The sequence below is a fragment of the Desmodus rotundus genome, chromosome 1 (assembly GCF_022682495.2).
Source record: "Desmodus rotundus isolate HL8 chromosome 1, HLdesRot8A.1, whole genome shotgun sequence".
NCBI classification, from domain to species: Eukaryota; Metazoa; Chordata; class Mammalia; order Chiroptera; family Phyllostomidae; genus Desmodus; species Desmodus rotundus.
The window spans coordinates 1,356,146-1,370,913 of NC_071387.1; the positions used below are offsets into that span (position 1 = coordinate 1,356,146).

The window sequence follows — 14,768 nt, forward strand, 5'->3', positions numbered from 1 at the left end:
ACCGGGGTCCTGGGTTTGAAGGGGCTTTTCTATTACTGCTGGCACTTGAGGGCCCCTGGGCTCTGTCCCCTGCCCTGGGCCCAGCGGGCTTTGCTGGCTGAAGCTCGTCCAGCTGGGCAAACGCCCCGGGGCGCTTCCTGGACTCTCACGCGCGTCCTGAAGAGCTGGGACGCTCACCCCGCTGTGGTCAGAGGGACACCGGGCTGTGGCTGCAGGAGGGACAGGGGCACCTTTGCCAGCTTTGAAGATGGAGGAGAGGGACCATGTTTCAAGGAATGCAGGAAGCTTCTAGAAGTTGGAGAAGCAGGGAGATGGATTCTGCCTGGAGCCCCCGGAAAGGTGCACAGCTGTGCTGGCACCTCGACTGCGGCCCAGGGAGACCCACACCGCAGGACGACGGGCGGGTGCTGCTCTGCGCTGCTGCGTCTGTGGCAGTCCGTCGTGGCAGCGACGGAAAACCCCGCCCCCATCCCCCGCCCGGCTGGACTCAGAAGCCCAGCTTCTCCGCTCCGCTCCGCACCCGTCACCTCTGCCACCAGCCATGGGCCGCCTTTCCTCCCCCCCGTCCCCACGCCGTCCCCAATCTGCCCCCTGCGCCCCGGGGAACCCTGGCCAGGCGACCCCCTCTCCCCACCAGCTTCCACCCATCCACAGTGGGCCCTCGGACAGGTGGGACACCCACACTTTTGGGTCTGGACCCACAGCAGATGCTCTGATGTCCCCGGTCCCTGGCACCCCCACTGCCCCTGCAGCTGCCTGTGGACGCAGTGGCCTCCCCTCAGGCCACTACAGTCTTCTCCTGGTCAGGGCTTCCTCCAGCGCGGCCCAGGCTCGTCCAGGGCAGCCGGGGAGTGCCAGCCAGGGGGCTCTGTCCCCCGTGTGGGCATGGGACTTGGAAGTGGGGGTTGGAACAACCGGCCTCTCGTGAACTCAAGAGGAGCTGCCCCAGAATAGGCCCCCAACCAGCTCTCGGGGACACCTGTGTCACCTCCAACACCGGAGCTCACCTCCCTCCTTTGAACAAAGGTGACATTTGCTGAGTGCCAGCTCACACACCGGAAGCCCCCCGTGTGTGAGATGGCTACATGCCGGGCCCTGCTTCCGAGGTTCCGCTGACCCTCAGGACCCCGTGGGGCGGGTCGAGTGGCTGGTCGTCCATCCCAAGGCCACGATCCTGCCTCCTCAGGAACAGGGCCTGCACGTCCCCCCTCCTCGGCAGCCAGCGGTGGCCGGTGCCCAGGGTCTGGGTCAGGAGGGGCGGGACGGGCTGTGCCCACCCCCACTCCTGCCGTGGCAGGAGCTCCAGCAGCCTCCTCGGAGAGAAGAACCTGTTGAGAACAGGAGGCGGTGGGGGGGGGGGGTGTGCTCCGACCCACCCCAGACCACGCCTCTGCCTGCCTCTTGGGGGAAGAAGGGACTCGCCTGACTGCCTGACCGCCGTCCTCTGCCGCAGGCCACGGTCACGCCCTCAGGACAGAGAACTGAGTTTATGTCCAACACTTGAAGCAACTGGCGGGGGGGGGCGTGGAGGGGGAAGGGCTAGGCGGGGGCTCCACTCCCTCCAGACAGGAAGACAGCAGCCGCCTCTGGGGCTGCCAGGGGTCCGCTCCCGGGGAAGCACGCGGCACCGTGCCAGCAGGGAGGAGGTGCCGGCTGGTGTCCTTACCTCCTCTAGACCCACAACGCGTGTCCCCTGGGCTGACCTCGCCCCGCCCGGTGCAGCAGACCCTGCTGGACACAGGAATCCAGCCCCACCCTCCTCCCCTGCCCGCACCGGCACAAAAGTTCAGCCACTCCCGAAGAAAAGAACTTAGGTTTATTTGCAGTAAAAACCGTGGTCTGAAAAAACCTATTGGCAAATGTACAGTCTGCGTTCCATCTGGGGTCGCCTCGGCTGCGGGGCCCCAGACCCCTGACCCACATGCACGGGCCCCGGGCCCCAGCCCCTCCCCTGCCGTGTGGAACAGTGCAAAACCCAACCAAAGCAAACCCACGTCTCAGGAAGGACAGAACCAAACATTCACAAAGCCCAGGGCTCCAGACCCGGTTTTCTCGGCCTCGAATATACACCGTTTTCTTGCCCTTATAAAATCTCTTCCTTATTATCCACGGATAGATAATGGAAGCTTTGGATGAAATAATTACACACTTCTTTTCCCCTTAAAAGGCAAACAAGCCAAACCAAAAACAAAACAAGAAAAACACAAAGCGAAACCTTTCCGACAACAGGGAACGAGAAGGGGCCGGCTGGGCGGGTCCCCTCCGTCCTGGGCCCGCGGCCCGGCCAGCTGAGCCGAGGGTCGCGCGCAAAGTGCTGGGTGCGCCCTGAAGACAGGGACGTGGGTCTGCTCCCTTCAAGGCCGACTCTTCCACCCCCTGTGGCTCTTCGCCCCGCTCACCCTCACTTCTCAAGCCTCTGTAGGCTGCCTTCTCTCTTCCCCTGGCGGCCCACCACCTTGGACCCCGCCCCGCCTCGTCCCCAGGCCAGGATGCCTGGGGGCTACACGGCTGGCCTCAGAGGGACCCCAGGGTGCGGCGTGGCCCACAGGCCGGCCTGGCCCCTGCTCCTGCATGGGGCTGTGCAGCAGACCACAGGGAGGAGGGGCTGCGTGAAGCCCGGGCTGCACCAGGCGCTTGGCCACGGGGCTCAGATAGAGGCTCTCCCTGGGCCTCATGCAGCGTGCAGGCAGAGAAAACAGGGTCTGGCCAAGCCAGCCAGAGGTCAAGGCCAGCAGAAGCCTGGAGCGGGCGTCACAGGGGCACAGCCACCCCCAAGAGCACTTAGTTGGGGCTGGCCACCGGCCCAGTTCACAAGCCACAGGAGCTCCTGGAAGGAACACCCAGCGAGGGCGAGAGCCCATATCCTGTGCAAAGGCTGCGGGGACCCTCAGGGACCCCTCTGCAGGACACAGGACACCCAGAGGGCACCCTGCACGGGAGCAGCGGGGCTTCCTCCCGCAGAGGAATGTGAGCAGCAGGGACAGAGCAAGGGGAACCCCGGGTCCTTCCCGCCCACACTGGGGTTTACAGATGTCTGCAGGCAGCAGGGCGGGACAGACGCACCTCTGATTCGGGGTAGAGACAGTACCGTGGACCGGGGAGCAGGCCAGCGACTTGCTCACTCCCGGGGGTCCCTCCCGAGAGGGGCGCCTTACAGTGCCGTCTTCTACACTCCCCTGGGGCTGCACAGGGGCCCTGCCACCCCTCAAGGCCTGAGGTCGCCCCAGGGAGCAGCAGGAAGCCAGAGAGCCAAGAGTCCGGGGCTGAGCAGAAAGGGTGAGGGGAAGGTCCCCTCCGCCCTGCCCAGCCCTCCCTGGGACCGCATCCGTGTCCAAAGCCAGGCTTCTTCGTGTCATCTCGACCAGGCAGAGGCCAGACGAGCCCCGGCCTCAGCTGCCACCGGCGTCCACGCCTCCGCACTCCGGCGGGCAGCCAGGTTTCCTCTATGTACAAGCGGCGAGCCCAGGACGGGCCCCCGAGGGCAGGCGGCTGGCGGGACGGTTTGCGTTCAGGACTTTGGACACCCTCCCCACCCCCGCGGGCTGCTGCGGACGGGAGGCTCGGCCGATGTTTCCCCCTGGAGTTACGGACTGGAGACGCACTTCAAGCTGGTGCCACCCTTCCAGGAGGCTCCTGAGTCCCGCCGGTGTCCCCGCCGTCACTGGACACCCTCCTCCTCAACGTAGGTTGAGGGAAACCAGCCGACCTGGAAAAGATGGCAGGATCGAGTAAGGGGGGCGTGGGGGGCAGGGTATGCATGCTGGGGGGTGAGGGCGAGCTTGGGTTCCTGGACGGGAGGGGTCCTTCGCAAGGCTGCACCTGCCCTGGAAAAGAAGGTGAGCGCCTGGTGGGGCCGTGGCCAAGGTGGACATGGGACCCTGGGATGCGCCAGCCCCGAGAGGATTAAGATGAAGCTACTCTTTTTGTAGCTGCCAGCCAGGAAAAAAAAATCCCGTCTGGAGAAAGCAGCAGCACCCAGAGCCCCGACGGTCCTGTACACGCAGGCTCGGCGCTCAGGCAGGGTCCGGTGACCGGCGCGGAGGGGAGCGCAGAGCACGGCCCCGACTGCAGCTCGCCCAGACGCGGGATGTGGTCGCCCGGAAGGTAAGAGACTCTAACTTGAATGTTCTGGAACAGGGATGAAAAAGCAGGTAATTTTACCAGAGAACAGAACTCAGACAGCACACAGAAATCCCAGAACGGGCCCTGGCTGGTGTGGCTCAGTGGATTGTACACCCGCCTGCAAACAAAAGGGTCGCAGGTTCGATTCCCAGTCAGGGCACATCCTGGGTTGCGGGCCAGGTCCCCAGTAGGGGGCACGTGAGAGGCAACCACACACTGATGTTTCTCTTCCTCTCTTTCTCCCTCCCTTTCCCTCTCTCTAAAACTAAATAAATTCTTTGAAAAAACGGTTTAGAAAGAAGTGTGTTTGTGTGAACACACATGTGTGAGCCAGGGCAGAGAAGAAGCAAAGGACGGAGCCGGTGGGCGCATCGGTCCTAATCGGTGAACCTGGGCGCGCGGGGGTCCTCTGCAGTGCCACAGACTTTCTTTAAGTGTCACAGTGCGTCACCATAAATTATAAAAACCTCACAGTGAGCACGCTAACAGAGAGAGTGACGTAAAGAGGGGCTCGGACCCAGCAAACCCCCGAGATTCACCGGCGCAGACTCGCACTGCAGAAGAGACCGCGGGGGGCTCGGGCAGCAGCAGCAGCGTGCTCACGGGCGGAGGGAACCACCGGGCAGGAGGGACGGTAAATCCACATCAGCTCCAACCGCCGGCAACAAAAGCGACGCCTCGCGGGGTAGCAAGTAGGGAGACTCAGGGCAGCCGGCGGCTCCTTCCCAAACCCGGGGAGGAAAGCGCGCCGCCCGGTCAAGCCCAGAAGCAGCCACAGTCCTCATGCCCGGGGCCTCTCAGCAGTGGGGGCCAGGCAGGCCGGCCGGCCCACTCACCCGGCCATTGGTCTCGCCTCGCCACCAGCCCTGGTCCCCGCCGATGCGGCTGTAGATCTTCACCACGTCGCCTTCCCGCAGCGAGAGCTCCCGCATGTCCCGGGCGGCAAAGTTGTACCTGGCCACGGCCGTGCCGATGACGCGGGGCGCACACACTGTTGGGGACGTGGACGGCGTCACACAGCTGCGGCCCTGGCTGCGTCTCTCCCCAGGGGCCCGGCCCAGTGCCCGGGGGAGGGCCGTCACAGCCCAGGCCCCCTCCCAGGGCCCCTCGCTCCCCTGTGGGAGCTGACAGGGCAGCACATGGTCTGAGGTCCCCCTCAGAGGTAACCCAGGCAGTCACCACCCACGCCGGGGGCCATCGCAGGCTGCGGCCCTGCTCAGGGGAACGGGAGCAGGTGCCCACGCTCTGGCCACTGCAGCCCCCCGGGGGGCCAGGGCACAGCCTTCACTCTGGCAGCCCTGCACGGGGCCCAACCTCCCCCTCATCCCAGTTCCAGATCCCTCACCAAACTGGAAACCCAGCCGGGCCAGCTCAGCCTGGGACCCGATGGACAGGTGGCGGTGACGGGGGCAGAGGGGAAGCGCACAAAGCTGCGGGAGGGCCCTGACTCTGGCAGCGGACGGCCATGAGGTGGGGGCCACCAAGACCCTGTCCTCCCGCCCCCAACGCCCACAAGTTCCATGGCACTGAGCAGGGCTCGCCAGGTCTGTGCCCACCTCCCCCCGAGGTGGCCACTGGGGTGCTGGCTGCGACCAGAGGCCGAGCTCTGAGTGAGCAACGAGGGAAGAGGGCTGACCAGCTGCGGAGTGGCATTCGGGGTGCGCAAGTCAGCAGCGGGGAGGACAGCGCCAAGCCTGACGGGCCCTCGGGGGAGGGGGGGCGGTGGCAGCAGCCCCTGCCTGCCCGCCCAGCCACATCCTCCCCACCCTGTGCTGCGGGCTCCGGCAGGCGGGGGCTGTGGGCCCCCGAGCAGCCCCCGGGGCCACGAGGGCAGCAGTACCTGACCAGAAGGGAGCGGAGGGGCCCTGAGAAGCGAAGCTGAGGCCCTGAGGGCTGAGAAAAGAGAAGTTGTAGGAGGCGCAGGAAGCTGCAAAGAGGCGAGACAGGAGGTGAGAGGGGGCAGAGGAGCATCTGCGTGACCCACAGCAAGCAGCCACAGCGGCAGGGATGGGGACCGAGGGACAGGGGGACGGACGCGAGGCCCACCCGGGCACTTCCCAGCCGCCCTCGCTCCACCTCTCTGCACCTGCATCCTGGACAGCAAACCAGGAGCACCTCCTCCCGGGGGGCAGACTCCCACAGGGACTGACCTGTGCCTGGAGCCCCACCCCTTGTCCCCCCGCCCCTGCATACAGCAGGTGCTCACTAAAGGCCCATCACGCCTCCCTTGGCCTGCTCTGCCCGGGTGGGACCAAGGGCTCCGCAGGTCCCTGCAGGTCCGAGGAAGCAGGGTGGCTCGGGGGTGGTCCCGGGCTGAGTGCCAAGCGCTCCGGGCCCACCCTGACTCGGACTCCAGGTGGCCCCCCGTCTGGGCTGTAGGGCCGCACCCCACACACAGGCGCTGGGCCTGACGCCCTCACAGTGGAGGCCCTGGGGGACGGGTCACAGGGAGGGGACTGAGGGCAGGTGGGCCTGCCCAGTTCTCTCGCACGCTGACCTCTGGGCAAAGGCGCCAAGAGTCAGAGCTGGTGTCCCTCACCTGTCCCCTGAGACCACCACGGCACCCCAGCTTGAGAGGGTACTTGTGATGGGCAGGGGGGTGCCAGGGCCACCCCTCCCGGGGCAGTACTCGGGGACGGGCTGCTGGCCTAGGTGAGTGTGGCCCACGGAAAGCCCTTCTCCAGGGCAGTGAGGGCCTGGGAACTGGGATGGGGAGCCCTGGCAGGCTGGGTGGTCAGGGGTGTTACCTGGGGAACGGCTGGAGGCCCTGGAAGTCGCGCGTTCCCGGGACTTGTAGGGGTACTTGAGCGTGGTGTCCAGCTGCTTGAAGCTCTCCTTGAGAGAGTGGTACTGGTAATACTCCACCAACTCCTGCAGGACACACATGCTCACTGGCTGTGGCCGCTGCCTCCAGGCAGGCCTCCTGGGTGCCCTGGCCTCCCTCTCCCGCCTCCTCAGGTTCACTCAGGGGGCTCCTGCCCTTGATCCCCGGGGCCTCCCCTCCTCCTCTTCCCCCAGCACTAGGCCCAGGGTAGCTGGTCAGTGTCTCAAAGACTTTTGATCCAGCAATTTCTCTCCCAAAGGGTTCTAAAGGGAACATCAGGGAAACGCTGAGATTGAAAGACGGGGACGTCCCTGCCACACTGTTTATCATGGAGAAAGGCGGGAAGCCCCACGGGTCCGACACCAGGGAACAACCTCTAGAAATAACAGCTTGTCCAAGGGACCGAATGTCACATGGGTACCAGCCTGGGAAAGGGGGGTGTCCGAACGGGGGACTCCCACCGCGCTGAGGGTCTGCAATGGCGCTGGCCGTGTTTATGGGGGGAGGGGGCTTATGGGGACTCCCTGTTTCACTCTGGGCTTCTCGGGGGACCACAGTGGGGGGGGTCTAAGAGCCCAGATTCTCTGGTCAGAGGGTCCAAGAGCGTGGGCCACTTGTAGTCAGGGGATTAATGGGTCTATTTTTAAAACCATCTGCAGAAGGATCATGCCGTGACCTGCATTCCAGCTGGTCTGTGACCGTGCGGTGGGGGGGTGGGGGGGGCAGGCAGGGGAGGGGTGCCATGGGAAGCCCCCCATGTGTGATGTGGCTACACGCCAGGCCCTGACGGAGCCTCAGTGAACCAGTTTCTGGCTCTGGTAGGACCAGCAAGAACGGGCAGCTGAGATGCTGGTGGCCAGGGTGGGCTGGGCCCTCCCCCTCACTGTCCACCACAGTCAGCCCACCTGGCCCTCTGGGGAGTTGGCGGTGGTGCCCCGACTCAGGGGGCTGCAATTAGGCCGTAAGCCATGGGATGCGGGGGCCGGGCCTGCAGAATGTGGCTGCAGTGGGAAGCCAAGGCCCCTCCCCGCCAGGGCCAGGCCAGTGGGGGCCATGGAATCACCCACCAAGAGGCTTTCGAATTTCTTCGCTTCTGTGATGTGGATCCAGCTGTCTTTCTCCACCACCTTGATGTGCTTCACCTCATCGTTGAACCTGGGCGAAGGACACGGGCCACGGAGGTCACCGCACGGGCCGCATGGCCCCCAGCCCCCCGGGGTCCAGACCCGGAACACGCCACAGAAGCAAAGCTTGGCCCTCGGCCCTCGGCCCACACCTCTGGCTCCACCGCTGATCCTTCCATGCCTCTTCCCACCCCGCCTGGGTCTGGGCCTGTCTCCTACTGCTTGTCTGTCCGTCTGTCTGTCTGCCTTGCCTGTTTCCAGTCCAAACTCCCTGAAGCCCCACGGCTCTCCTCCCCATGGCCACTTCCTGAGCCGGGACTCTGGTGGGCCTCTTCTCTGCCCTGGAATGTCCCTGCTTCCTGTGTCCCCTTTGCCTGTGAGGCCTTCAAGGCCTGGTTTGTAGGTCAAGGTCTGACCTGGGCCCGGGAGGCCTGAGGGGAGCACCTACCCCAGCTTTGGCACCATCTCCTGAGGGTCCCCAGTTCTGCACCCCGCACCACAGCCACCCGGCCTCCGGCTCTGCCCCAGACACGCCGAGCACGAGCCAGCCAGGTGCCCTGTGCCCTCAGCCCCAACAGGACTGTGCTGGTGAGCCCCCTCCAACCCCCTCCTCCCCAGGTGCCAACCCCGCAGAAGGCAGACCAGGACCCCACAGGACAGAAAATGACACGCCGACATCCCTTAGGCTGGCAGACGCTAAAAGCTTCCACACACCGAATCTCCCTCCAGACCTACAACCGCACAAACCAATCGTGTAAAGGGGACTTTACACCACAGCCAAACAGGACACCCAGGAGTGCAAGGTTGGTGTGACACAGGCCACCCTGCACGGGGCTCTCAAACCCGTCAGGGTGACGACGACCAGGCCCTCGACTCACTGGCCCATGGCCGGCAGCCCGGCCCGTGACTCCTGCCCAGGGGTCGTCCTGTTGCCAGTGTGGACCAGCCCCCTGGGAGAGGGGACGGCAGACCCACGAGGAGGCAACCACTTGGCAGGGGGTGGCGCCCAGACCGAGGGTCACTGGCTGCAGCTACCAGATGGCGGCTGGGTGGCCGTCCCGAGCTCTCCCAGGCCCACCTGCACAGCTGCTGGGAAGTCCCTGACCCCACAGCAACCCTGCCCTGCCCTGGGGGCTGAACTCTAGTCCCCGTAACCCGAAAACGGTTTGGACTCTACAGTCCACGGCCACCCCACCCCAGCAAGCCCCGGGCTGGAGGGGACGGTGGTCTGAGGTTCAGAACGGCCCTGGGGACGGTCCCCGGGGCCCGCGCGGCCGCCACGTACTTGATGCTTATGGCGAAGCGCTCCGCCTCGGCCGGCCGCTCCCTGATCAGGTAGGTCCCGCTGGCGTGGGGCTTGAGCAGGTTGTCTGTCTGCTGCCTCTCCATGTTGCCTGCAAACCTGGGGCCCAGGAGGGAGGAGGGTGTCACACTGACAGAGCCTCTGACAGCCTCCAGCCCTGCCACCACGTCTCTAATCTGCATAATGAGGCCCCCTATGGAAGGGCCAACCGGGGGCGGGGCCCAGAGGAGACTGAGCTGGGGGCTGGACATCATCCTCTGAACACAGAGTGGGCACAGGAAAGATCGGGGTCCGGGGAGCGAGGACCCCAGACTCAGCAAGTCCCTTGGAGGGTTTTGCTCTGCAGAACCCAGGGCCTGCAAGAGGGCTCCAGGGTAACACGGACATCAGGTTCAGTTTTCAGAGTTTAAAAAGCAGTGATAAGCCCCGGCTGGTGTGGCTCACTGGATTGAGCGCCGGCCTGAGAACCAAAGGGTCAGCGGTTCGATTCCCAGTCAGGGCACATGCCTGGGTTGCAGGCCAGGTCCCCACCGTGGGGGCGCCGCACGAGAGGCAACCACACACTGATGTTTCTCTCCCTCTCTTTCTCCTTCCCTTCTCTCTAAAAATTAAATAAAGTCTTTTAAAAAAAAAGCAGCGATTAATAAAAACTGCTCCCGTGTGGGGTTTGCTGTAACACGCTGGAGACCACCGACATGCCCGGGCACGGGCACGAGTTCGGACAGACTCAGACAGGAAGCTTCCGCTGCCACCTCTGCGGAGGCCAAGCCCCACCCCCGCTTCCTAAACAAAACCCATCAGCCTTCTCCCCTCCCTGTCAGGCCGAAGCAGGACTTGTGTCCCCAGGGTGCAAACGACCTGCCATCAGGGATCTCAGAGTCTGTGCTGACTCTGAAAGTCGAGGCTCCAGCCTCCCCCGTGTGCAGGAGACCTCAGTGTGGGGGAAGGACCAGCAGAGGTGGGCCCGGCCTCTCAGACACACACCAGAGCCACTGAGCCCGGGTGTGGGACATCGAGGTGCAGCCCCGTCCCACTGCCGGGCACAGGGGTGGCTGCAGGAACAAGCCCCGAACAGAAAACCCAAGGGCGGGCACTCCGGGGCAGACAGCGTCCACACTCAAGCCGCCCACACTGTGGCCCCTGCAGGGCGGCCGCTCTTCGAGGAGTGACGAGCGCAGGACCCCAAGGCCCACCTGCACCCGTGACTTGTCCCTACAACGTCCACCCTCACTCGGGCTTTCGTTAACACAACCGTCCTCACTGTCTTCGAGGAGCCGCGGCTGAGTGTGCGTGTGACTGCGAATCGGACCTCAAGCACGCCGCTTTCCTGTATGTCACACGACAAACCTCAACGGAAGTTGTGCAAAAAAAGAACTTCCTTCTCCCAAACGTGTCCCCCCCGCCCCCGCCCTGATGATGTGGCCTGACAAGAGAAACCAGCTGCCAAGGGATGGAGACGACCCCCCGGACTCCCGGTGACTTAGGGGCCGAGGAAGGAGAAGGGCTGGGGCGGCTCAGCTCTGCCAGCCTGCAGACAGCCCAGAGCCTAGACTTGGCCTGCTAACGGCCTCTGGGGCCCCGCCCCCAGCCCTGGGCCCCGCCTGTCCCACTCACCAGGGGTACGCACTGTAGTCAATCTCCCTGGACGGCAGCCGGCCGATGGGTGGCTGGCAAAAGAGAATGTTCAGGTTAATGTCACCTCAGGGGCTGCCCAGAGCGTGGGGGCCAGCGGGGGCTTGTCAGCTACAACCGGACCGTCAGATCGGAGCCCCTGGACTGCGAGGTCCCTGAGGGCAGTGCCTGGGACTCACCACCCTGAGTGGACGCACGGGAGGTGGCGCTGACCGAGCGGGTGAATGATGGGGGACGGAATGAATGAATGAGTCAATGACTAGCACCCAACGACCAGTGTGCCTAAGCCCCCCGAGGGGTGTGACCACCAGAGGCCACAGGGCTTCTCTGTGTGGACAGGGGCCCAGGGCAGGCGGCTGGCCGCGGCAGCGTGGTCTCCGGGGGCCAGCCCGGCCCAAACCCTGAGAGCTCGAACGTGGGTGCAGGGCTGCCGGGGGCTGGGCTCGCAGTGGGGGCCCGTGTCAGTGTTTGCAACTCTGCGACGAAATGCAGCCCCCACTGGCCGAGCCCCTCAAGCAGGGGGCACCCCTGCCCCTCGGCGCCCACCCATCTTCTCAGACTGTGCCCCGGGGCCAGCTCCCAGCGGCCACTTAGCAAGGACATCCCCAGTGCGGACACAGCTCTCGGCAGCCCCTGCACCCGGCCACCGTGCTCCGGAAGCTTCTTCGGGCGTGCTCACCCTTCCATCCACAGGGCAGGGCTTCACAGATGTGCTGGGGAAGTAGCCTGACTTCCTGGTTTGCACCAGCCGCCCCTGGAAGAAGACGGATGGTCAGTGGTCAGCGCTCTGGGCCTGGCCCGCCAGGGGGTGGCTCGCTGCTCCCTGAGAGCCAGGGCAGGGGGAGGGCAGCTCCTGAGACATGTGTGACGGTGCCACCGCCGGCTGCAGCCTCCACGGGCCTCACCCCCACTGTGGGCAGGAGGGGCGGGCGTCCCTGCGTCACCGAGAACGCCAAGGCCCACAGGTGTTAAGTAGCGGCTCACTTGAAGCTGTGACTGGAGCCCCTCTCCTGGCTGCCGCTACCTCTGATTCCCGCAGCTGCAGTTGGAGGGCCTCGGCCTTCGCTTCCCGTGCCCTCGGCCCCGAGGAGCCTCCCCAAGTCCTCCAGGCAGCGCCCCCTCCGCCCTCCACGTTCCCGTCAGCAACGTGTCTCTGCAAGGCCACCCGACTCGGGGGGCCCTGGGCCCACTTGGGGAGGATGTGCAGGAGGGGACTGAGGCGGGACGTAGCGGGGGACACTGCACTCCCTCCCAGGTAAGAGCAGATGCTCCAAGGACCCAAGGCTACAGCCACTGCCCTCCACCAATGGCCATGCTGGGGGCGCCGGCCTCTGCCCTCTGCCCTGGAGCGGGGCTGGGGGAGCCGGGACCCACCGTCCAGGCCCAGGACCCACCTCCCACCACTGAGACTCGGGGTCGCCTCTTAGCAGCTCGATCACGTCGCCCGTCTGGAAGGTCAGCACCGGCTTCCCGGGGGGTGCAGGGTTGCCATGGTAATTCTGCACAGCCACCATCTTGGGCCCTGTGGGGGACAGAGCAGCAGGGGGTGGCTCGGGACACTGTCCTGCCCGGAAGACTCCCGCGCCGCTGTTCCGTGTGCTTTGCGATGGACAGACCCGGGGGGCTGGGGCGGGGGCAGCAGCTCATTTTCAAAGGGCACTTCCAGTTCCCACTTTCTTCCCAGCACCTTCCCAGCTGTGGCAGGGAATTGGGCCCAGGGCAACCGGGGACGGGGTCCCTGTGTCACAGATGCGCCGGGGTCAGCCGGGCCAGGGGCTTGCCAAGGCCACACAGCTGGTCTGGGCAGCTCTGGGGCTGAAATGGGGGTCCCGACTGAGCCCCCCAGAAAGTGCGGGCCGATCCTAGACCAGGCCCTGCGTTGACGCGGATGCCGGCATAGGCCCGGCAGCGCCCCAGGGGCAGCAGCGTGCCTAGGTTTCCCGGCGCTGGGACGGCGTTGAGACTTCCTGGCACGTGATGCTGTCAGCCCTGAACCCTGAGAAGCCACACTCGCAAGACATCACTCAGAGTAGGGGCAGGGGGCAGGGGGAGACCGAAAATGGCACACAGCGTTTCCATGTCCAAGGACGCCGCCAGTTGGCTGGCGGGGCCCTGTCCCTACGCCCAGCACTTCCTCGTCCCAGGAAAGGTGGCCCTGATGGCAGGCCAGGGGCTAGTGGACACACTCAGAGTGGGAGCGGAGCCCAGAAGGCTGGGGAAGCTGGGCAGTCACCTGGCCAGGCCCGAGCTTGGCACCCAGGGTGGCCACCGCCGCGGACAGCAGCTGAGAGGCCTGAACCCGCAGACTCACCTGGTCCAGCTCCAGGGGCATCCTGTGAAGGCAAGGACAGACACCAGTGACGAGAGAAGGCTGATCCCTCAGACACTGCCCACGCCCCCACCGAGACGGGTAAAGGCGGGAAGGGGGACAGGGACACGCCCTAGACTCCTGGGGGCATTGGTGACAGGCTCCCTCCATGGCAGCCCCCCTTTCCTCACTCTACCTTCCGCCTTGGTGCCCCGTCCAGCCTTGAGATGCCCATGTCACCCCTCCCCTCTCCCAATCTGTACCAGTAGCTCCCCTCCTCCAGGAAGCCTGCCTGGACCACCCCAGCCCTGGGGCCTCCCTGCCCTGAGCCTGGGCTTTGTCAGCTGCCTGGGACACGTCCTGCTCCGTACAACTAGGGCATCTCTGCACCCCAAGCAGGGCCTGATGAGGAGCTTTTAAGTGCCAGTTAATTGCACTGGCCCCACAGCTGGGGCCAGACACAATGTCCACACCCCACTCGTGACTTCAGAGACTTTACCCTCCAGTCAGCTAGACAGACGGGGGGCAGGGGGGCAGACGCACGTCACAACACTGGGCACCCACAGCCGTGAGCCAGCCGCCGGGCAGGGGCACGGGAGGGCGGCTGGGCAGGGCGCAGCCGTCTGGGCCCTGTGACTGGGGTGGCTGGCTTGCTGCGCGGCCCCAGGAGTGCTCAGAGTCGGCATGTGGGCCTTGCTGGGAGTGTGGGGCGTGCAGGGTGCGGGGCGGCGGGAGACGAGCTCGGGGACTCACCAGGTCTGCAGGCGAACCTGAAACAGAAGCAGATCGGGCCTTGGGGGGCAGGCACCAGCGCGCAGGCCAGGGCCCCCACCCAGCGGGAGCGAGGTGCTGCGGGTCACGCCCGGCACAGACACGCCCAGCGGGCCACGACGGAAGTCTGTCACTTCCATTGGCAGGTCCTGAGCTCTTAGGGGCCCACAGGAGAATGCAGACAGGGCTTAGGACCCAGTGGCAGGTGGGTTCCTGCCCAGCTCCTCTGCTGCGGGGCAGCAGGTACCTGGGCACTGGGGGAGCCTGGGCCCCAGGGGAGGTTTTCCCAACAGACTAGCAGTGCCTGGCAAGGCGGCCGTGCCTGGCAGCCTCGTCTTACACACGCGGGCGCCTGCATGCCGAAGGACCCACCCGGCACCTCAGCTCACCACATGGAAGGCGCACATACCAGAGACCCCTGCCACCTGCCCAGGGCCCTAAAGAGAGGACACAGCGCCAGGCTGGGTGCTGGCCATGTGCCCAGTGGGTCTGCCGCCTCAGCAACGGACAAAGCAAGGACCTCAGGGGCTACCTGAGGTGTGTGGCCAACGCAGCCTCACACCATTGGACACTCGCGGGGCAGATGGCTCTGGGCAGACGCCACAGAACAGGGGGGACAGGCTCGGTGGGCGCCGGCGGGGCAGGGCAGGTGATGCAGCCGGTGCCCAGGCTCCCCGTGGGAGA

General features: G+C 65.4%; 1 protein-coding gene across 2 annotated transcripts in view; it reads right to left on the bottom strand.

Annotated features, from left to right (window-relative positions):
- Positions 1 to 1,794: 1,794 nt before the first annotated feature.
- Positions 1,795 to 14,768, bottom strand: part of VAV2 (vav guanine nucleotide exchange factor 2) — a 100,727-nt gene continuing 87,753 nt past the window's right edge. Inside the window, exons 18-28 of one of the 2 annotated variants that reach the window (XM_053919034.1) lie at positions 14,067 to 14,083; positions 13,317 to 13,338; positions 12,400 to 12,527; positions 11,685 to 11,759; positions 10,988 to 11,040; positions 9,356 to 9,472; positions 8,014 to 8,101; positions 6,870 to 6,993; positions 5,963 to 6,049; positions 4,959 to 5,113; positions 1,795 to 3,706 (exon numbers count right to left, since the gene is read on the bottom strand). In XM_053919034.1, coding sequence (XP_053775009.1) covers positions 3,659 to 3,706; positions 4,959 to 5,113; positions 5,963 to 6,049; positions 6,870 to 6,993; positions 8,014 to 8,101; positions 9,356 to 9,472; positions 10,988 to 11,040; positions 11,685 to 11,759; positions 12,400 to 12,527; positions 13,317 to 13,338; positions 14,067 to 14,083 — 914 coding nt within the window. In that variant the 3' untranslated portion in view covers positions 1,795 to 3,658. The remainder of the gene's footprint in view (positions 3,707 to 4,958; positions 5,114 to 5,962; positions 6,050 to 6,869; positions 6,994 to 8,013; positions 8,102 to 9,355; positions 9,473 to 10,987; positions 11,041 to 11,684; positions 11,760 to 12,399; positions 12,528 to 13,316; positions 13,339 to 14,066; positions 14,084 to 14,768) is intronic. The other variant, XM_045196800.2, reaches the window with a different exon arrangement.